Source organism: Lagopus muta, chromosome 14, assembly GCF_023343835.1.
Source record: "Lagopus muta isolate bLagMut1 chromosome 14, bLagMut1 primary, whole genome shotgun sequence".
NCBI lineage: Eukaryota > Metazoa > Chordata > Aves > Galliformes > Phasianidae > Lagopus > Lagopus muta.
In genome coordinates, this window is record NC_064446.1 from 12,514,708 (window position 1) to 12,537,777 (window position 23,070).

General features: G+C 44.4%; 1 protein-coding gene across 2 annotated transcripts in view; it reads left to right on the forward strand.

The window, feature by feature from the left end:
* The first annotated feature begins 2,097 nt into the window (after positions 1 to 2,097).
* GLRA1 (glycine receptor alpha 1) overlaps positions 2,098 to 23,070 on the forward strand; it is a 36,817-nt gene continuing 15,844 nt past the window's right edge. For both annotated transcript variants that reach the window (XM_048960484.1, XM_048960485.1), the window contains exons 1-3: positions 2,098 to 2,325; positions 18,708 to 18,838; positions 22,760 to 22,827. In XM_048960484.1, coding sequence (XP_048816441.1) covers positions 2,270 to 2,325; positions 18,708 to 18,838; positions 22,760 to 22,827 — 255 coding nt within the window. In that variant the 5' untranslated portion in view covers positions 2,098 to 2,269. The remainder of the gene's footprint in view (positions 2,326 to 18,707; positions 18,839 to 22,759; positions 22,828 to 23,070) is intronic.

A 23,070-nucleotide genomic window follows, 5' to 3' on the forward strand; every position in this document is an offset into this window, starting at 1 on the left:
CCTCCTCTCGACTGTCAACACAGTGGGGGCTGGAAAGGAACAGTGACAAGAATTTTGCCCATGTGGGGATAAATATCAGTAAAGAAAGTACAGCAAGAAGCCAGCAAGCAGCAGGGAGAATGCTCCTGCACAGAACCACATCCCCAGGAGTAACCATGGACTGAAATCAGAGCCTGTTATTAATCTAAGTAGACACTGAGACCCAGTAGCTGGAGTAAATCAGATTAAACTCCTTCTCTTCAATAGATAGGAGCCAAGCATATTAATTTCTTCCCCCTTTCTTTTGAATGACAACCCAGGGGATATTTTTGTCTGTTCAGCTATACAAACATACTAATTGGAAACAAATAGCAACTGGAGATCAAAAACATCAGGTTAATTTTGGCACTGAATAATGTCCTTTGTGATAAAGCCAAATGTGAGGAGAAAGACTTGGGTAATTCCTAGCCTGGGGGTTACAGTACTGGTGAAGCAAGCTGTCCGTTTCACACATCCCCACCCCACCTCGAGGATGGAAAGATTCTTTGAACACATTGGAAATAAAGAAAAACAGCTAAAAAAGTGTTAAAAGTGACTCTTTCTTTTCCACAAGGAATTTTACGAAGCACAGGACAAGTCAACAAAGTAGGACTTAAAGAAGAAAAATCCCCTTACAATGGGATAAAACAGAAGGGAAAAAAACATCCTATGCGATGTAGGAGTGCTACATTTTTATTTAAATATTCAGAAATTAATGAGAAGCAAAGCAGAGTGGCTGACTTACACTATGGCTGAGAAGCCCATTCCTCCCTCCCAAGCAACCACACTCAGCACCCTGAGAGCATAGCAGGAGCCCAGGATACCGGAGCTTTTATATGAAACTGCTAAATGCTCCTTACCTGCCCCAGCCTTGATGGCTCTGGTGCTTGCCAAACCTCTTTGAGAAACCTCATGCGAGAAGGAAAAAAAGACAAAAAAAAAAAAAAAAAAAAAAAAAAAAAAGCAAAAAAGCAGGAAGAAGAGAAACAACAGAGATGATCCTTAAAAGCCAACAGCAACACATAGCAACTGCAACTCAAGTAAATCTTCCACGAGATGGAGACTTAAGGCACGTTACGCTTGCCATGTCAAGGGAGATGATTTCAGAGACTTCTTAAAAAGACAGTGATTTGAGTTAAAAAAATGGAAATAAAACAAAACGTATCAGCGCTTTAAAGGTTAACATCCTCTGCTGAACAACATGCGTTTATCCAACCACATCCTAGAGTAGTTTTTTCAACCCTGAGACCAATGAGCACAGCTAAGAGGAGGGCCTTTGGATGGTGGAGAGGCTGAGTTACCCCCTCCTTTCTGCTTTGCCTCTTTTCCACCACCACCCCTTTTTTTTTTTTTTTTTTTTTTTTTAGTTTAGTAAATTAATGCAGCAAGAAACTCCCAAGATCTGGCAAGCCCTAGAAGGGGAGAGAGGGCAGAGGGGAAATGAAATGCATTAGGAGGACACTGAGCCACTTCCTTCCCAAACGCAATGGGAGTGCTTCCCAAGAAACTTCCCCTTCACTCCCCTCCACTCTGGCCCTGAGCAATGGGACATCTTCCCTACAGCAGCAATAACTTATTCGGGAGGAAAATAACCCAGGAAGCTGGAATCAACAGCAGCCAAACGGTGAGCAGGAAAGCGACACGACCGGGACTGCAGCACAGCTTCACACTGACAAATTCCTCTGGATGTAATTAGGAAGACACCCTGGCAAGCAGCAGAGATTAAAGCCCGGGGTTGTTGAGGGTCGCCCCCCTCCCATCCAACCCCACCATCCCGATGGCAAATCTACACCCCCTGCATCTCTCCCACTCGCCAGCCTGATGTCCGGAGCGGGATCCCGCTGAAGGGAGATCTCAGTTCTGGAAGCCTGTTCCTCCGGCCCCGAGCAGCACTGCAGTGGCGGGGCACAGCGGAGAGGCGGGCCAAGCCAAGCCAAGGCAGCGCCGGAGCGGAGCGGAGCCGCCGGCAGATCCGCAGGCAGCCGCGGAGCGCCGATCACCGCCGCTGTCCAGGGTGCTGAGCCGCGCTCCCGCCGAGCGCTGTCCGCGGTGCTGAGCGTGGCCGCCCTCTCTGCTGCTGTCCGGGGTGCTGAGGGAGCCGCCCGGCCTTGCCCCCGGCTCAGCCCGTCTCGGGAGGGGTGGCTCGCTTCCCTCACCAATTCTCCCCAAGTGCCGGGCTACTTTATTGGCCAACCCCACCGGCCCACCCCTCGCGGAGTACAAAATAAACACCACAGCGAGAGCTGGAAAAATGTGCAACGTCAACGCGCTCGGAGTCTACGTGTGGGAGACGATCGTTTTCTTCAGGTAAGGCTCGGCTTTGCGGGAGGAGTGTGTGCACACCGGGCTGGACTTCCGTGCCCATCTTGAGATTGGGGCACAGACCCGGCACGGTCTCGGCCTTAAGACAGAAGCGTTACGCCATTCTCGAGCTGCTTTTTCCCCTCCTCTCTGTTCCCCGAGATTAGCTATACTACCTCCTCGGGTTCGGGACTTTCTGTAGCTTTGAGAGTTTCTCTGTTTAATTAGCACTGCAATCTCGCTAACCGCAGTGCTGAAAACACCAACCCCGGCTGGTTGCAAAGTGACAACTAGTGGTGGATGGGAATGCTGCACTTGAATTTGCCCGGGTAAATATCCCCACTTCACCCCCTCCCCATTCTAAGATTGCAGGTTCAGATGAGTTCCATGGGATGCTTTCTCTCCTCAGATCTGTTATCTTGAGATATTGGGCTTTCCTTCCAAGCAGAACCCACCCTATTGCCCCAGCTTGCCTACATTCACTGAAAGCAAAGAAAAAATAACTTCAACTTTGTTTTTCTTTCATGTTGTTTTTGATCACTTCACTTGTGGAATCTAATCAAAAGCAAGAGGGGTCAATGGGAGGGTTTATTTTTTTTTGCAATCATATCTATCACTGAGTAGCTGTATTTTGACTTTGTTTTAGATGCATTCCTTTACTCACTTAAGGAGAAAGGTAGCAGAAGGAGCCGTTTTACCCTTCAAGAATTGCCTCCACTCTGACTCTCCTTGCAGTGCTTTTATTAGCCAGATAAGGGAAAATACTGTAAGGGAGAAAACTCTTCCCATCTGCATGAATGGTGCAGCCTGCTGTATAGCAAGTGATAAGTGCCAGATACATGCAACTGAAAGAAAAAACACCTTTCATGATCTGAACTATTCAGTCTTAGATTTCATTTCAGTTACATGACTCTTGCTTCTACATTTCTGACTTTTTTTCATTGTCTCATCTTACAGACATTATTGGTATGCATATCACTGGAGTAATACTTCTTATTTTATAAACAACACTAACATTCCTGCTGACACTGGACAGAGCTTTCTAGTTAGCACTCCCTTTCTTTAAGAACACCAAAGTGTTTCCAAACACAAAAATCAGGATATCTCTACTTCTCTTGCAATTCCATAGGAAGTCAAAGACAGGATGTCTTAACAAAATTTGTCTGTTAAACCAAGAAAGAAGTTCTGGAAATAGCTGAAGGTATATTCACTCATACCTTCTTATTATTCACTTAAACCTTCTTGTATCACTTATCATTATTGGGAATATCTGAAAAGCAATGGGCAACACTTAGTATTTCAGAGACATTCTTTCCTGCGTTATTTAGTCATAAGCATATAAGCAGCACTACAAAACACAGTGGGGTGAAATAAAAAGATGTGTATGTATGTACAATAGAAACTCTTGACTAACATACAACATTGAAACAGAGATGAAAAGCAAGGTTACATAGCACAAGTACTCAGGAATGGTCTTCAGAAAAGCTAGAAGACAAAAGGGGGAGGAAGGGGAGAGAAAAAAAGAGTGCATTTCCAGGCTTGAGTTTCCTATGGCTGTAATATTAAAGCCATATCTCCCTGAACTGCCTGCACAAATGAATTGGTACGCATTTGTCTTGCCAATCCTGTTTTATGATGCACACTGTTATGCATCACACTACACATCTGAGGACCTACAGGTTCTCAGCTCATCAGTTAAAGTCTCAGACATTCAAAATCTCGGTAAAACAGTACATTCAGGTTCTAATGTAAATGTTTACACTGTTATAAATAATATATACGCACACTTATATACATATAGTGTACATTTGATTATGACATATTGCATATAAAAGGTATGCAAGATGAAGCCCTCTTTGAATATCAAAGGTATGCAATATCAAGTCAATTATTCTTGAACTAAATATTTAAGAAAATTCGAAAGCGTTTAATTGCAGGAAGTCATGACACCAAATTGTTCTCTGTACTGCAGTCATTTTCCAAACAAGAACCGATCCAACAATTCCTGCTTGAAATCGACTCTCAACAGTGCTTTTCTTCCCACCCTCCACCCCCCTTCATGTTATGCCTTCCATTTATTGCAGGCCAAAAATCTACCAGCCTTTCTAGTCTGGGAATAACTTTGCTATTTCAGCTTCAGTAAGAAAAGTTTATTCATTAAGAGTCATTCATAAACTTAGCATGCCAATTACTCAAGCGCTCAGTCGTGCATAATGTTAAAAAAAAACCACCAACAACACACATACAAAATGATAATCCAATAATCCATAACAGAAGTATACATTGCTTGAAATTACAGAGCGTACTACTTCATTGCCAGCCTGTTGAAAATATTCTGGAAAGAAAATCCATGGTAATATATACACTACAAGAAATGAAAGAAAAATCCAAAGTCCCAAAGGAAAATGCAACAGAGCCAATACAAGAAGCAAGACTAGATCTGTAGCTTAACAAAAGTGTCCTTTGCCAGCCTTTTAAAAAACAAGACCCCGTGGGAAAGAGTAGCAGCTGGTGTGTGAACACAAACATCATGGTATTGCCAATGTAATATTTGTTTCTGCTACAGCCAGGGTGTTTTAGAAAGAATTTGCCATCAGCAGTTCATTCCAACATGCCTTTCTTTATGGAGAGCGTTTCCTCTTCTGCTACCTTTCTTCCCAGGCTGCAGCCACTTAGCTATGACTAAGACATTTACTGAGAACCTGGGTAGACAGATAGGGATGGAAGCTGGGTTGGAGTGGGAGGAGAAACGGGTCTTCTGACAGTCAGACTGCTTTATCAATTCTTCCTTACACATCTCTGGAAGACAAAATACTATTTCTTGAAAATAATAAAGGACTGGACAATATTTACACAGGTTCTTCCATATGCCTTCCTATCTCTGGAGATTCTCCCAAAGTCTAACTACATACACGACATCTCTGTACCCCAGTTCAGTTGGGAATTCCTTCACATAGAGCAAAACTGCCCATGCCCCATGATGATATTGCCTGGACTTTTTGCTTTATGATAGCCTTATAATGGCTGTAGTGATCCAGAAACACTGCTGCAGGTGCCTTAGGATTGGGAGATGAAAGAGAGCCTAAGGTTTGCTTTTTACCCAAGTGGACGCTGTTCTGCGAGGCTCTGAAGTGGTTTGTGCCTCATTCTCATCTTAATCACTCTTCTGCATGTCAGGAACCAGAAGCATGACCTTCATCTAAGCAAAATGAGTTAGCTCCTTCTGAACAGGGACTTATCAGCTAGCAGGAGTGATTCAAGCCAACTGTTCTGAGTGATACAGAGGCTCAGACACTATTGGATTCCACTACTAGGCTTTTCCTACTCCCTCTGATCAGTAACAGAGCTCTTCAATTTCAGCTTTTATAATAAGAAGATACTATTGTGATGCTATTCTTAACTTCAGAAGAAAAAAAATTTTTGCTTTTCACAAAATAGACTTTCCAGTAAAACAGGTAATTTGAGATCTCCTGATTTCAGCTCCTTGAAAATGCAACAAAATGGAAGGCAGGGGAAAGAAAAGGGCAATATGTATGCTTTTCCAAACCTTCTGCTATACCTCTGCAGTGCTAGATAGCATTGCAGAAACACCTGTGACCGAAACATTAACCAGAGACTGACAGAACTGCAAGCTAAGCAACGTAACAAACATTGTCAGTAGATAAAGAGTGGTTTACTTACACTAAAATCTCCTAGGAGTTGTGCTTTTGACCTGCTGTGCCTCTGCTCTGAGGCTGGTAGCTCCTCCATGAAATAAAAATGATTTTGCAGAGCCTTAGACTAGGCAGCTCTAAGGATATTCTTTAGCTTCTTCGATCTGCAACCTGTGATAGCCCCATTAGAGACCCTGCTTAAACAGTTACCGATTTAAGATTGGAAAGCATGATGAGGTAGACAATTCTACCTAGAAGACCTTTTGAATCATCCAACAAAAGAAGATAAATTTGTTGTCATCTCACAGCAGATACAAAATATTTGGGACTCTGTCTTCTACAGGGATTTTATGCACACTTCCATCCATTCATAACAATTCACTCACAATTTAGGCAAGACAAATTAAAATTTGTAAAACACTTTCTAACTTGCAGCCTGATCTTAACTTTTCCATCTAAACAGCTGGTTAAAAAACCCAATGCCTACTCTAAGCACTAAAGAAAGGCTCCACGTGAGAACAGAAGCCTTCTGCTTTTACAATGGATGCAATGAGCAGCAGAATAGTAGATAAGCAAGGGGATTAACAAACACATCACCAAAAAAGCTGCTGTCTCGTGTGCATCAACAAAATATCTACAACTCTGGGGCACTGGTGCTGTGCAGAATTCAGATTATGTGGACCAGCTGTCCACTCCTACTCCTGATGAACACTGCACTACTCTGCACAGAGTCTCAATAGCAGAACACATATTTACTCTTCAAATACATCATGGGAGCTGCTTCTGGGAAGAGAACTATATGTAAAGGGAATAGTACACATTGGGGCGTTCCATCATACAAACTTTCTACAAAGAATTCCTTTAAGAACAAAGCTTTGGGCATGTGATTTTGGCCTTCCTCTTACTCCTCTCAAGAGGTGTTGGAGACACCTTGCTTATATAGAGCAAGTCAGTAAAGGGCCTTTGACTCTGTTTCAAGTGTCTCAGATTTGCTAGCAGAGACTAAAGGCTAACTCCTTCCCGCTACCTACCAAGTGACTCAAGGCAGAAAGGAAAGCACTTGTAAGCAGCAGCACGCTCATCTCAGCACGTTAGTGAGATGAATCTCATTAGCCAACAGACCCTTGGAAGACAACCTGAGCAGAAAAGGATTCCAGCATCTGAATTAGGATTTCAATCAGTGTCCAGAATTAAATTACTTCATTATCCCAACACTGACCAACAATCATCTGTGATAGAAAACCAGCAAAGAAGTCTGTTTTCTTTTTATTCTAACAATACAGGTGAAAAGGGCTCTCCAAATTTCAGTATTAAGAACACGATGTCAAACCACCTAATGAATATAAACTGCTATTTAGTTACTGATGAAACACAAAAGGTTTTAAGAAATAAATCATGCTTTAAAACCACAACATCTAAGTACGTCAAATGACCAGAGTCCATCCACAGAGCTTCACTTGCTCATTTTCTTTTAACTCTGGAGTTTCTCTGAGAATGCTGGAGTGACTAGCATTAAGATAGATAGAAATCAAAAGGAACTACCAGCTTATTTTGTCTGTATCATTTCTTCTTGTTGTGGCACATTATATCAGGGCATCTCTATTTCCAGTAAATTACCTTTTTGGTTTGGCTATTGTCTTGCATACTTTCTATTGACCTTTGTGCCCATCAGCAAAGGCAGAATGATTTCCATTCTTACAAAGAGTATGGTTACACTTGCACACTCCACACTACCTTTAGAGAAAAATGGTTGATTCTGTTCTGACATAAGACACACTAACAAAAAGAATAATAGTTTCTGCATATCCTCCCCAACATGTTTTGATTCACCAGACCTGACAAAAAAAAAAAAACAAAATTCAAATGCTTTTGAGAACCTCATTTTGGAGGAAGAAGGAAAGCTGCTAACATCAGTAGTCCTGGGATAAATGGAGCACAGAGAAAGCAGTGAGATGTGCTCTGATGCGAGGAACAGGAAGAATCATTAGCAGCCATGAGCTTCATCACCATGCTGTCTGGCTGCTGCCTTCTAACCTACTTGCACAGCTCAGAAAAGAGCAACTTCTCCATTACACTCAACCTTAAATATTGCTTACTCAACAGGTCACTTTTCCTGCAAAGCAGCAAAAATGAATTTACCTGTCCTCTCTTTCCTCTTCCTTTCCCCAAATTATCCAAACAGTTTACTTTTGCATTTGCAAAGCCAAATAACAGAGGGCATTTCCCCAAAGGGGGAAAATTTACATCAGTATCTCTTAACTATGATGACTACAGGATACAGAATAATACAGCTCCCATAACCTCTTGGGAATCTGCCAATTTGCTGTAGCTGATCTGGTCTTGGAGGTCTGCATGCTTTGATCTCAGTAGTGCTACAGATTAGATATACACCTCCCAGCTGCTACTAAACCTCTATAGATACTTCAGGAAGCCAATGCTCTAAAAATGAAGGGAGAGAAACGGAGCTTTTGTGCCTCTCAGTAGGGCCTAAGCACAGAAAAATCTCACAGAGAACAGAAATAGATGGAGACAGATGCACCCATCATTTACGCGTGCTGAGCACACCCCATTATGCAGACAATTATTTCATCCATATAATGCACCATGGTAAGCTGCTGATTTGGGGACTGCACCACATCTGGCTGCTACATAGACACAGTTGGCATTCTGTAAATACATCTCTGTTGGATTTAAGTTCTAGCTGAGAAAAACAGGAGAAATCTTAATTTAACAAACCCCACGACTTTGAGAGGGAGGGGGAAAACAAAAGTGTTCTGCACCTGCTTTCCTTTTGATTTCTCCTTTTACCATCTTTCCACCGTGGCTCACAGCTCACTAATGGAAGAAAAAAAAAAAAAAAGGAAAACAAATGCCTTAGCAGACAGTCAAGGAACTCTATTGTTTTTATCAGTGCCTCATTGTAGGGTGGGCAAAAAGGGGGGGAAAGCCACTAAGAGGTTGCCAAGACAAGGAGTGTCGCATGCACAGAACAGCAGGGCTTGCAGTGCAATCAATCATCGCATGTGCTGCCTTCAGCTGAACGCCCACAGCAGCTCCCAACACGCCTGCCCTCCGACCACGCAAGCCAGAATGCGGATCCTGTCCCCCAGCCCAGGCAGGGCTGAAGCAAACAAACACACAAATCAATGTGTAACAGCTGAGATCAATGGTGGATCGGACCGCTATCACACACCTCTGTTTCAGCGGCGAATTCGGTGAGCCAGAAATAGGGCAGGAAATCCAATAGAATCCATCAGTTATCCTCTCTACTCAATTTCATTGGAAGTTTTGTTTGTTTTTTTCATTTTGCATGATATGGGTAAAAAGATGCTTTGCGTAAAGCCCCAAGGAGCCCAAGCACCTCCTTCCCCCTCTTACTGAGGAGGCATAAACCTGAAAGCATATAAGGGTTAGCTGCTATCAGCAGTGTTTAAAACAATTCTTAGTGCTAAATGTCCCTATTGGTGCCAAGAACACCTATGTAAGATGGGTAGAAGTCTAGCCATCATAGTAAGATCTATGCAACATACACATTAGTACAGCTGGGAGCAGGAAAGTAAGATGCTCTGAATTCTAAGGTGAGGCAGCTTTCTCTTATCTTGTAAGAATTGCAAAGAAAGAGTGTAGACAACAAAGTGACTTGTCATGGGTTATCCTTACAATCTTGTCTCCCTGTTGACTCCCACTTCTTTTCTCCTATAGAAATTCTGCTGAGCCAGGCAACAACTTCTGGCATACCCCAAACACAAAGAGATCATGTTCCTGCAACAAACCTCCTAAGATCTGATGTACAAATTAAAATGCACGCACCCCATCCCTTTAGTTGCCCCTCAGAGCTGTGAACCACAAGTGTCCTCCAGCTTCCAGCCCCATCCATCACACCATGACACAGGGCTGTGTGTTTAGAAACCAGCTGCTGACAAAGTGCAAACTCCATCAAACATGGCTTGCTCTACTGCACCAATATGGACCCTGCAGCATTGTCAGGACTGAAACCATGGGGTTTTTTGGTCAGGGAGCTGAAGAACCCAGTCAGAGAGTGGCCAGGAAGGAAGAAGAGCCCACCTGGGCTGGGGTCCCAGAGCTTAGCCATTTGGTCCAGAAGTCACATTTCATTCTTGATCATTAATAAGCCGATAAATTACACCAGAAATCAAAGATGGCACAGCAGAAAACTGTATCTCTTGCTGCCCTTATAAGGCAGGGCATTTGCTTTTTGTATGCATGCATCCCCAAAGATACGCCAACCAAACCACACTACGCCTACAACGCTTCTGGACAAAACAACAATTTGTTCTATCAGAAAGAGACAAAATAAGTCCTCTTCCCTTACACAATATAAGATACGTACATCAGAGAACACGAGCTGTACTGCAGGGACCACAGTTTTGTAGGTAGGTCGCATGTAAGCTCAGGTTTCTCCAGCGAAGGATCTGTAATAAAGTTTCAGAAAATAAACCCCCCCCGAAACTCAGCACTGGATGTTAAATCCTTTTTAAAAGGCTTCTATTCATACCACCTCCAATTTATTATAAATGAAAAAGGCGCTTGCAACATTCTCACTCGCTCACAACAAGCAGCATAAATCCTTAAACTACAACTAATTTTTAACAGGCTGCCGTAGCAAAGGATTTGAACTGATGGAAACGCGGCTGATAGCGCAACTGCAGAGCTATAGATAGAAGAGCATCCGCGACTTCTCGTAATTCTCTGACACTTGTCTGGTCTGTGATCTAAAACCTTCTGACGTCAATAGAGGTTCCCACTGCAGCTCTCCATCCTCACATTAAATCAAGAACGCGCCAACAAAGAGCATATTACCACCTGGAATGTGAAATCTTTTCTTGTGGAGACGTTTCTCTTCTTTATTCACCACATTCAGGAAGGTGGTTTATACATAGCTTTATACATCTGACTAGTCCCCTTGACTTTAAAGGGAATATTCAGTGTGTACGAGGATAGACACATGCTTTTGTCTTCACAGGGTCTTTTTTCCTTTGTTTTTCTATGAAACTGCAATTAAAAGTCTTTTTTTAAACCCTTCAGTATACGCACATGTAAAATTCAGTGCTGGTGTTTGCTGGATTTATTTCACATTGTTAAAATCTGAGCACTGACTTGTGATCCTCCACTCTCTATGAGGTGTTTCCAACTCTGTCTCAATGGTTTGGGTTTATATATTTCCAGAAAGTCAGTACTTATGCTCTAAGTGATGCGCTGTCTTCAGGAGGAGATTTTAGTTGAGAACATCACCAGAGAGAATGGCTCTGATTTCAAAAGGATGAGTTTAATGTTCTCCTTGAGGGAGAAGGGAAAAAAAAAACAAGAACAAAAACAAAAAACCCACCCCAACCTCCATGAAGCAGTATAAAGAAGAAAACAGGCTTAGTTTGAAATACTAGCCACTGAAAGCTTAATCTGTAATGAACAAATGAAATCAAAGGCTGAAAGAACCTTCCCTGATAGCTGCCTGTGGCACATCTGGATGCCATGGGAGAGCATGGAGAGCAGTGCTGCAAAGGTGAAGGGGCAGAGGTTCTGTGACATGCAGAAGGAACTGTGACAGTGCGAGAGACTTAGAACAGCAGCCCTTGAAGAGCAGGGATCTTGCATGCAACTGAACACTGCTACCATGCAAACATTCGTACTCACTGAGCTCTTTCCATCTCAACTATCTACAGCACAGATTTCTTTTGCCCCCTAGATGGTTGCATAGTCATTTATTATTTTTTATTATTATTGCTCTGTCCAGGCAGTGTCAGCAATTGTTCCAAGTGCTGGTGTCTTTCCATAGAGTTAATCAGAGTAATTGGGATGCTTTATAGCTCCAGACAGGACGTTTTGCCATATGGGGTAGGAGCCATGGGCTGCAGGAAAGGAGCAGTGGAATACGTAGACGTATGAATGCTGCAGTCTGACAAAGATTCTCTGGCTCCACTGAAGTTGTTGCAGATTCCCTTGGCTGGGAATGATCATCAAGGGTTAATTTGCTGAAGGCTGTGGAAAAGCGACTCCCAGCTCCTCTGCTCCTCTACAGCTACAGAGACAAATGGTAAAGCAGTGTGTGGGACCTTTAACCCAGAGGATCCCTAAACACTCACAAAACTTTAACTGATTGTATCCTGCGGCTACTGCAATGCAGCTACTTCTGGTGCAAGAGCTGGAATTGGTCTAAACAGCTCACAGCAACCGAGTACAACCACCCAGGACAGAGAGCAATATTTCACAAGCTTCCTTTCCCTTTTCTGCCTTTCTCTTTCCTCTGTGAAAAATGATATTAAATAAATAATAACCGAGCAGATCACTGCATAGCTTACTGCCCGCTTCTTTTTCAGGGTGAAACATCTTCTCATATTCCATATCTTACCAGCCTCGCTGCACACTAATACCTTTCTGTCCTGTCCCATGCTTCTATTGCACAGAGGTTCTCAAATAGCAGTCCCCCTCCTCTCAGGAAACCAGAACACAATAAAGTCCCAATTCTTCCCCCCCCCCCCCTCCCCCTCCCCCCCCAAACCGTTGCAGTACACCCCACATCTGTACTGCATTGCCTCTAACCTCCAGCAGCTGAGCTTGGCCACATAGATTGCAATTAGCACACCTGTAGTAGTCAGAGCTCCTTCAGCTCTGCACTCCATCACACCAAAACCCAGCACCAGGGCTCATGGGCTCATTGCTTCCCCCACATCTCCTCTCCTTCCATCCTGTCCACCTCTACTGATGCAGACCAGAAATTCAGAGGCAACGTGACAGAAAAAAACATGCAGAAAATGAGATTCATCCTTTTTAATTGAATTGTATATCAATATTGATTGTGCTATTCATTTTGATAGTAAATCTAATTATTTTTAAAAAGTCAGCTTGCAGTCTCTGGCAAGCTCTCCCAGGCCAGTGTCTGGCAGCATTTCCCTCAAGATAACACATCGACGTGCAGTCAGAAATAGCAGTCTGGGTGCGGGTTTTAGGGCTGCCCCTTCCACCCCTTGCCGGGAAAGATCTCATCTATCTGCCTGTCTGTCTGTCCTTCCCCCCTCCCTCCAGCTGCTGAGGAGAAGAGAAGCAGCCCCAGAGGCACGCTGAATGCATGTTGGGCTGTGCTGGGCTCCAGCTGATGAGGTCTCAGAGGTGGGGAGACAGCTCAGGAAGCCTGGGGGAGCAGAGTGGGATGGAAAGCGCTGGTGGCCGTGCTGGTGCTTGGCCTGACGGAGCTCCCGCAAAGCCCCTTCCCACGGGAGAGTTGCCATGGGTACGGCAGCTCTCACTAGTTAATCATGGACAAGGCACTGCATTGCTGTGCCCAACAGCCTGGCGTTCTCCTTGCGCCTGTGCCTCTCCGCAGCGCTTGCTGGAGTCCATAAAACCTCTGAGTTGCTGCTCCGTGACGCAGGTGTAAGTTGTTGGCCCTTCTGCAGCACCTGATCTGAGCACCCACTGCTTCCAGGTGTCATCAAGACTACCTGAGTTTTCTTTTCAAGACTAAACGCATCCAAACTGCGCCATCAACATCCTTCTGCCCTTCCACCTCTGTTGCACAGAGTAGTGAGGGGCTGCTGCTCTTCCACCTCACCCCCAGCTTCTTCAGCTGCAATGCTGGGATCGCTCAGATTCAGCAGACTGCATTAACTTAAGCACTTTAGGAGGAAATTACTTGGAATTCAAATCCCAAGAGAACAGTTTCCACCAGGAGCTTAGCTGGCCCAACTCAGCTACTTTGGCTTACAGAGGGGGGACACTGTTTGCATGTAAAGTGGCCAAAAAAACTAAAAAGAGGGAAAAAAAAGACACCTGCAAAAGCACACAGCATGCCAGCAGACAGGTGCTGTGCTTTATCATCTCAGTGCACGGTGTAGCTGTCGCTGGTGCAGCCTGTCTGTTCCACTCTTTTTCTTCTTTGATGCCTAGGATAGGGATTGTTTCTTCTTCATCATGAATAACCCCCCTCATCCTCATCCCGGAGGAAGGAAAAATAGATGTCTCCATCCCAGTGCTCACAATCAAATCAAACAATCCTCCCAGGGACAAACTGGGACGTTCTCCAGCCTGGGAAGATGCTTGTGGAGGTATCAGTACTGCAGGGCCAAAGCACAGCCAGCTCCATGCACATCCAAGTGAACAAGGCAAAGGCTGAGACCCAAAGCTGTGCAGCTGCAGCAGCGGTGCTGCTGTGTCAGAGCTAACGAGCACGGACAGCAATTTCCTTCTGCTGCATCCCAAACCCCTCCAGTCACAGTTACAGGATGTGCCATGAAATTTGTATTATGAAGGAAATATTCCAGACTGAAATCTATCTGTACTGAGTTACTCCAGTAGTGCCTAGACCTAAATCTGCAGTAGCTGTAGATACGAGTAATGCCTATGAGAGCTGCATTGTATCCTGAAGGTCCTAAACCAGAGGCAAGCGTAGGATGTGGGAAACAAACTGAAGTTTGGGGTAAGCAATCAGGTATCTTCCTTTCCAACAACCTGCAGAGAGAGCCCAACCAGAGCGATAAACCCAGAGCTGCTCCCCTGAGCCACAGATGTTGCACCTTTTACCCTCACAGATATCTGATCCTTCCACTGTTCTCAGTGATACATTTCCTCTGCAAACACTTGTTTTGCAATAGTTTGTGCTTTTGCTGCCAGACGGTCTTTTGGTTTTTCCCCCCCCCCCCCCTCAGAATTAAAGATTAACAATTAAATTATTTGACAGGGGAATAGAGGCCCTGTGCTAATTAAATTCCTTGGTCTCTCCTCTTTGCAGAAGAAAAAAAAAAAAAAGATAGCTCTCAGTATCAGCATTCAACCAGAACAGGGCAATGTGTGATGTCGGAGTTAATTAGATGGGCGGCCATGGGCACAGTGAAGAAAAAAAAAGAAAGAAAAAGATTAAAATATTTCATGAGGGACATATAAATGTTGGGGGGAAAGAAGGAAACAGCCAACCAGGGAGCTGAGCAAACTGACACGCCAGACTGCAGCAGGCCCACCTTCTAAACCAAATATCTGTTTATAAGAATATTTCATCTGTTTAGCCGAAACAATAACGCAGAGAGACAAAGCAAACAGCACTTGCGTAGGCTGGGAGAAACCAGGAACAGGTTTCCTGCAGAGCTTGACTGCTCCATTTTAAGGAATGCAATCCTTCAATGCCCTGAGCAGCTCAGTGGTACAATCACCAGATTCCACCCTTCTGTTGCCTGCTGTTGGGCAGAGCTCCTGGGGGCTGCTCACACGCCAGCACCGATACCACAAGCACTGTCCCCGTGATGCAATCCTTTCTGTTGCTGTTACTGTGGTGATTGCGTGATGGCACTTTCTCAGCCAGATCCACTAGGGATTGCACCACTGTAAACAAGATTATCTGCTGTTTGGCTGCTGATAAAATGCACCGAGGCACTCAGCTCAGGCAACACTCTTGCACTGATGCAAGCTTCTCCCTCTGTGTTTTTGCTTTCTTTTGCCTCTTTTTGTTTATGCAGAGAGTAATTTTTTTTTCTCTCTGAACACAAGAACCTACCCCGAAGTCCCAGTTCTCTTTCATCATCAGTAATTTCCTAATCACTGAGATTTCCATCTCCTCATCTCAGTCAGGCCAGGAGATGACCAGTCCTAGGGGACTTCCAATGGCGCTTCCGCATGAACTAACAGACAGAGAAAACCCCAGAAAGCTCCCAGGGGAGAACCTGGCCAGGACAGATCTGGAGGAGAACAGAACTGAAGGCTTTTCTGAGCTGCTCTGAAGGCTGTAAATCCCAACTGTCACACCCAGAGTGAAAATTCCAGGGCTACATTACATACATCTCATCTCTACAAATGATCGTGGGGTGGGCCAGCCTCTTGTTTTATATCATTATGGCTGACCTAGAATGTAGATGCACCTATCTGCTGCTGGAAACCTCATCCTTTATTGTCAAGTCTGAGGGGAAGTTGTTACCCCTAGTTTTAGGAAAACGTTAAGTAAACAGACACAAACAGGACAAAACTCAGGACTTATCATTCCTAGGTCACTGCGGTACAACACACAAGTCAACAGAGCTCCTAAAACAAACACCAGGAGGCACAGAACCATTCCTGGCAGTTCCAGCACATCCCCAGTGGTGCTCACAGAAACTGCTCTTGAGGACGTGCACAAAGCTGCAAAAAGCAGTGGGGCTATGAGAGAGTGATCCTCACTCAGGCATCAAATTTATTAGACATACACTTCCGTGCAGTAAATGAGCCTGTGAAATTAATTCTGCTTACAGAAAGAATCAGAAAATGGCACCCAAGAAGCACCAGCAGACTCGTTCATTTGAAGCAGTGTCAACACATTCAGCATGGGCTCTCACACACTGAGTTTACAGAAGAGCTGAACACCCCTTCCTGCGCTCCTCCACCTCATTTCTTTTTTAAACAAATGCCAGGGGAACTGCAGGTTTTAATTATTTTTTTGCACTTAAAGGTTACTCTCTCTTCCTGCTCCCCACCCCCATTTTTTCCACTTCCATCATTCATCCAGCCTAGAGTTAACGAGAAGAAATCAGTGTATTGCACTATCTGGCATCTTGCTGCTGAAGTGGCAGGACTTTTTGGTTACCAAGTCATTTGCTGCTTAATTGAAATCTTTTCTCTGGACTCATTGCCATGCAGGCACTCTATTGGAATGCAGCTTTCAAGCCCAGTATTGATCCACCTCCCACTCCCAGCTTTCCTCCTATATGCTTGCAAATCAATTGCACCAGTTTGTTTTCTTTCTTCAAAAAAAAAAAAAAAGTAAAATAAAATAAAACAATCACCCACTCCACAACCCCATTTATCCCTGGAACACATTGCTTGGGCTTTGCTTCAGCCCTTAGAGCAGAGATGGGGGCAAGAAATGTCACGTGGCCATTGTAAAATCTAGATCCCCACTTTGTCACACCAACTCCCAGCACAAGTGTGCAACAGCTAAGTTCAGATAAGGTTCAGTCTGGGAATAAGCTGTGAAGACACAAGGGTAAATGACATCCTAGCTTTAGACCCTCACTGGAAATTGTCTGGAATTTATCTCCCTTTGTAGCAGAGAAGAGTGAAAAGGGTTGGAGAACTCTAACAGTAGCAGCTTGCAAGAAGTCAGCCTGCATTTGTGGGTTGACAAGTCATCATCTGCTAATACTGGAAAAGAGAGCCAGTGCAACACATGTTACTACTGACATCCAATTTAGAACTTGCTGGTTCAAAATGCTCTTGTCAAGGCTCACGTAGAAAACATTTGCGTCCTGAGCCTCAGCTCATTGGCGTTGTACCAATAGGTCTGAGAGCTGAGTCACATTAATGCCACACACAGAAACTATCTCCAAATTCCTCTGGTGGATCTCATGTCAGTACTCAGCACTACTGTACCAAGAGGCAGTGGGCCTGACTTCTGCAGTCTCCTCAGTGTTTTCACCTCAGAAAACACAAAACTTCCCAAAGCGATTCTCTCATGCTGCAAGAGGACTAGAGGATGATGCAGCTTACTACCTGTGCCTGTTGTAAACATGCTTAGGCCTCTCAGCTGCTCAGCCACAGCAGTTCCCAAACAGCTCTTATACTTAAAAAGCAGGAACTGAAGAGGATGAAACAGTGAACTGCACTTCCTACAGAGCAGCTCTCTGACTTATTAGGTTCGTGCATTGCAATACCTCATGTAGGCTTCAGCCAGAAGTAGGCATCTGAACCCACAAGCAGAGACAAATCTTGTCTTAACAGCTGGCGAGTCACTTGTTGTTTTTGTTGTTGTTTGGTTAGTTGGAGTTTTATTTGTTTGTCTGATAATCTGGATAATTTTACACCACAGTTTCAGCCTGGGAAGAGATCTGTGTTTGCATAGAAGCCATATATCCACAGGGCAGGAACCAAATGGTGTCTATTCCTGCCTTGGAAGTCAAACCTTCCAGCAAGACTGAAGACAGACATCTCATACCAGGGGCCACTTGTTCCTGCACAGGAGACCTCCTAAGCCAAAATCACCACCTTGCAGGACCTGCAGGCTCCCATTTAGTCTGAAGACACACAGGCAGCCTCCATCAGGCTTCTAGAGGGAAAGATTTTCACCTTTGAGATATAAATTACTAGCTTCTGTCTTTCTGCTCTAGAACCATATAACTTCCCAAAAGATTCCATTCCCTTCCATTCTCAGCCTGAAATAAGCACAGTTTCAGAATCAGATTCCATACAACTCCTGGTCCATAGAATGTGTTTTTGTATCCAACAGCAAATGCTGACCTGACCAGGAAGCAGGAGGCAAACACACCTATCTCCTACAGTCCCAAATGCTCTGCAGGAGATATGAAATCATACAACATTCATTATGCTTCAAATTCCAGATTGCTCCAACCCTACTTGCCTTTAGAAAATTAGACTGGGTAACAAAAACGCTCCTTGCTATTTGCAGTGTAATTAAGCAGTAATTGCTGCCTAAGGCTAATCTCAGAGTGTATTTTTCCTGTGGAGCTCAGTGCCAAAGTTCACATTTGTAATTTAGTGGCATGCCAAGGAGCTGTACCTAAACTCACAAAAGGATTTTCTCCACTTATTTTCTCTCTCCTATTTTGGTGGCAGCTGGGATTCTATATTCAGAGATGTTTGGGCTGGGCAAGCAAACTAGCAGAGACCAGCCTCGTTAGGAATCCATGTGGGTACCTATCCTGCCTCACTGTGGGAGTAAGATACCAACTGCTCTGTTTCTGGACCCCAAAAACTCCCCAGTATGGGATGTGCATTAAAAACTCCTTTCTTTCTTTCTACTCACAGCCTGGCAGCTTCCAAAGAAGCTGAAGCAGCAGCACGATCTGCTCCCAAGCCCATGTCTCCTTCTGATTTCTTGGATAAGCTGATGGGGCGGACTTCAGGATATGATGCCAGGATCAGGCCGAATTTCAAAGGTATGCAAGAAAACTAACAGCAAAACAACACTTGCCTTGTGGATTTGTTTCATTTTGTGACTGCAGACTGCATGAATACCTCACTGATTGAATACGGAACATGATGTACCTATATGTTGATATGGAATAAGTATGATAAGAAGCATGATAATGAGAGATTTGGCACATGGATGCCCTGTGGATGTCTGAAAAGGCATCTTATTTCCACTCAGAACGAAAACAGCCTTTTAACAAATTTACATACAGTACCCATACTTAGATAACAACACAGAAAGAGATGAGGATCCTGCCAGTCCAAGCAGTGACCAGCAGCGAGCTGAACCTCTTGTAGGTTAGGAAAAGAACTAGCACCTTCTGTGAAGCTTCCTTCTTACATCTACAGGAGCCAGAAGGAATCCCTCCCATCAGCTCTGGAGGAATTCAGCCAGCTTTCAGGGACAGCATTCTGCAATGCTCATTTCTTTCATTTTCTTTTGTTCCTTGCCACCAAACCCTCCTCCTTCAGAGGAGTCATTGGCCATGCTAACACAGTACCAGGAACCATTCATCGTGGTGACAGCACCTGCCATCCAGCTTTAAACAATAAGCCCCAGTCTGGGCTTTTAAATCCAAAGCAGGATGGGAAGCTTGTGCCCTAGTAACCAACCAGGCAAGAGAAAGCACTGTCTAGAACACAGAGAGTTAAAAATACTTTGAAAACCGTTACTAAAATATGCACGCACAAAGAAGAAATTAAACTTTAATATTTAATGAAATGTGTACATTATCATCTTGCTGAAGGCATCTGTATTGCAATTTTATTTGAGATAATTTAATTTCAGTTTTATTTCTGTGAACTGCACCTTCCCAACAGGGCAGTTTTGCTGGCTTAGCCTGCCACCCATAAATCAAGCTCCAATTTATATGGGACGTATAGGAGGTGTTTTACAGAGCTTGGGGTTGCAGCTCTCAAAGCACGTCGTTAAAATTAACCATCAATAACTCATACGGGCATCTTAATGGCTTAGATCTAAATGAAAATAATACCAAAGATCCCTATCAGATTGATTTTTGGGGAGAGGAAAATTAACAAAAAGATTGCATTTTCCTAAAGTGCTGTGAAGGCTGAACTTAGTTGTGGATTCACATTTTGAGAACTAAGGAAAGTGCATCCAGACTTCTTGTTAAGACAGGTGATGAAGTCCTAGAGGAGACTCAGAGGAGATCCTATAGCTCTCTACAACTACCTGAAAGGGTGTGATAAGGTGGGGTCTGCTTCTTCTCCCATCTAACTAGCAACAGGACTAGAGGGAATGGCCTCAAGTTGCACCAGAGGAGTTGTAGGTGGGATCTTAGGAAACATTTCTTCATCAAAAGAGTGGTCAAGCACTGGAATGGGCTGCCTGGGGATGTGGGGGGAGTTCAGTGAACACCTGGAGGTGTTCAAGAAACATTTAGATGTGGTACTGAGGGACATGGTTTAGTGGGGAAATACTGGTGTTAGGCAGATGGTTGGACTGGATGATCTTGGTGGTCTTTTCCAACTTGGGCAACTCTATGATTCTAAATCAGTAACTCAGGCAGTGACAGACCTGGACCCAGGGGGTGTGAGACAAAGAACAAGGGCTGTAATAGCCTTAACCCCACTGCTGGAAATTTGGATGCCTCTGCAACCACATCCCACTGCACAGGGGTTATGCCTCCATGGCAGGCAGGAAAGCTCCTAGAGCCTAATAAAAACCTGTCTAAAAAAACTCCTATAAATAATAAAAAATAATTTCAAAGAAAAGGAATAGTTCAACCTGCCAAGTGCTCACAGTGAATGCAGCATGAAGAGCACAGTGCTGAAGGGGGATCTGTATTGTCTCAAGGAGGGATCCAGCCCCATAGAATCATAGAATCACTCAGGCTGGAGAAGACCACTAAGATCACAAAGTTTAACCCCAACCCACCCCCACTGACCACGTCCCTCAGTGCCACATCTCCACAGCTCTCAGACACCTGCAGGGATGGTGACTCCATTACCTTGCTGGGCAGCCTGTGCATCACTGCTTTTCCTGAGAAGAAATTTTTTCCTGATATCCATGCACTGGACTGAGATCTGTCCATGCTCAGACTCACTGTAGCACAGCAGCACGGGATCAGGATAAACAAGGCCAGAATCTTCTATGTATACCAGAGGCACAGGCATGTGCATTCATTGAGGATGTTAGCTCAGTGGTTTTCTTATGCTGAGGCCATTAGGAAGGGAAACCACATGTACGTTGACTTTCTATAGTTCACAAGCTGGATGCAGAGAAGCATCCTCCTCCTCCTGAGCATTACAGAAGGCATAAGACAAGTGCTAAATCCTGGTCAGATGTTCACTTTCAGCTGCTGGATAAGCTGCCAGCAGAAGAGTTGATTAGCTCCAGACCCTTATTATACCGGCTCATTAAAAGCAGGCCTGCCACAAGCCAGTTGGATAGGAGGGATAGCAAACAGGGGAAGAAGAAACAGGCACCATTTTGTATCTGATATTTTAGCCCATGCTTGCATTTAATCATCTGGAGAAGGAACTGAGCAGATTGCACACCCTGGGAGCCGCTGCTGAGCTGGCAACAAGCTGTCTGGGAGCTGGTTAGACAGAAACGTGCTCAGATTGCTTGGGACTCATATCAAGAAAATCCCAAGCCATGAAAAGCACTGCTGTAACACGGCTGCAGCCTCAGTCCTACAGGGGATGGACACGAAGTTTTAAATGAGGCGAAAGCAGGAGATGGGGAAGGGAAACAGGAGAGCAAAGCAAGCTCCAAGCACACCATTCATTTCCACACAGGAAGAAGTTTGCACTGATTATGGGCACAAGCTTCTTGCTAAAGCACAAATGAATGCTGTATGATTTCATATCTCCTGCAGAGCATTTGGGACTGTAGGGGATAGGTGTGTTTGCCTCCTGCTTCCCGGTCAGGTCAGTATCTGCTCTCCTGCTCCCTAGAAGTATCTCATCTGACAGCATCTGCCAGACTGCAGATGTGGCCTCAGAAGGCAAGCATTACTCCCCGAGTACTGCAGAGCCATCAGGCCATGTTTGAGATGCAGACACCATCCCAGTAAAGGATGGTGGAAGAATCTAAAAATTCCCACTTTGCAAATTTCCACAGATCTATTTCTTCTCAGGCAACATTGTTATTCATATTCATTGATACCAATGCCAAACAGACTGATATCCCCCAAACCTTAACTACATCCTTTGAATCCTATAACTGGCCCCTTGACTTTCCTAACGTGTACAGGTTAAACAAAGCCTCATTCTAAAAGCAAAGAAAGGCATGGCTCAAGAGAGGCATGGCTCAAAACCTGGCATTACCTTCACCCAAAACAGGACAGCCAGAAAACTTCTGCTGGCACATCCTGGCAATCTCCCATGCAGCTGTGAGCATCAGCAAACATGACTGTTACCACATGGGATTATAGCTGCACTGCCCCACCTTTTCCCTAAGGCACACTGCTTAGTCCTGCACCAGGTCTATAGAGATCATAGGGTCCTAATCTGGACATTCAGAGGGAAAGACAAAGACAGAGCTCTAAACACCAGTGCCATTCAGTAGTCTGTTGGCTCTTTCCAGTGCCATCATGTTCAAGGTGAGCTTAGCACCCACACAGCAATGTCAAGATATCTAAAAAGCAGTCCTGCCAGGCTGTGATCTATTCATTTTCATCAAAACAGTTTACAGAAGAGGTATATAAACACTCATCCAAACAGTGGAGCAGAGGTGAAGCAAGAGCACTGCCTGACGTCAAACTGGCGTCAGATCCAAGGCTAGACTCAGCCAGGTCATCCACACAGTATTCCCAACCTCACCTCTCAGCCCCACAGCAAGCTTCGATATTGCAGAGTGGAAATATTTTGTCTTTTAAGCACACAGTGAAGTGCTGTTCCAATCTGTATTTGTCATGCAGGCCCACCAGTGAATGTCAGCTGCAACATTTTCATCAACAGCTTTGGTTCGATTGCAGAAACGACTATGGTAAGTAAAAATCACAGCACAGCTGTTCTGCTACTGGCTCGGCCTCATTGCACTCCCAGCCAACACAGCATCCTTTGCCTTAGTGTAACCAGAAGGAAAATGTCTCTGTATTCCCAAGTTTACCTGAGGTTTGAGTAAATTCCTGGCCATCACGCACTTCTCTCAGGTTAAGATCATGGTTCATTCACAACTCTATGAAAACATTGCACAGGCAAAGTATAAAGGTGAAAAAAGGGAACTAGC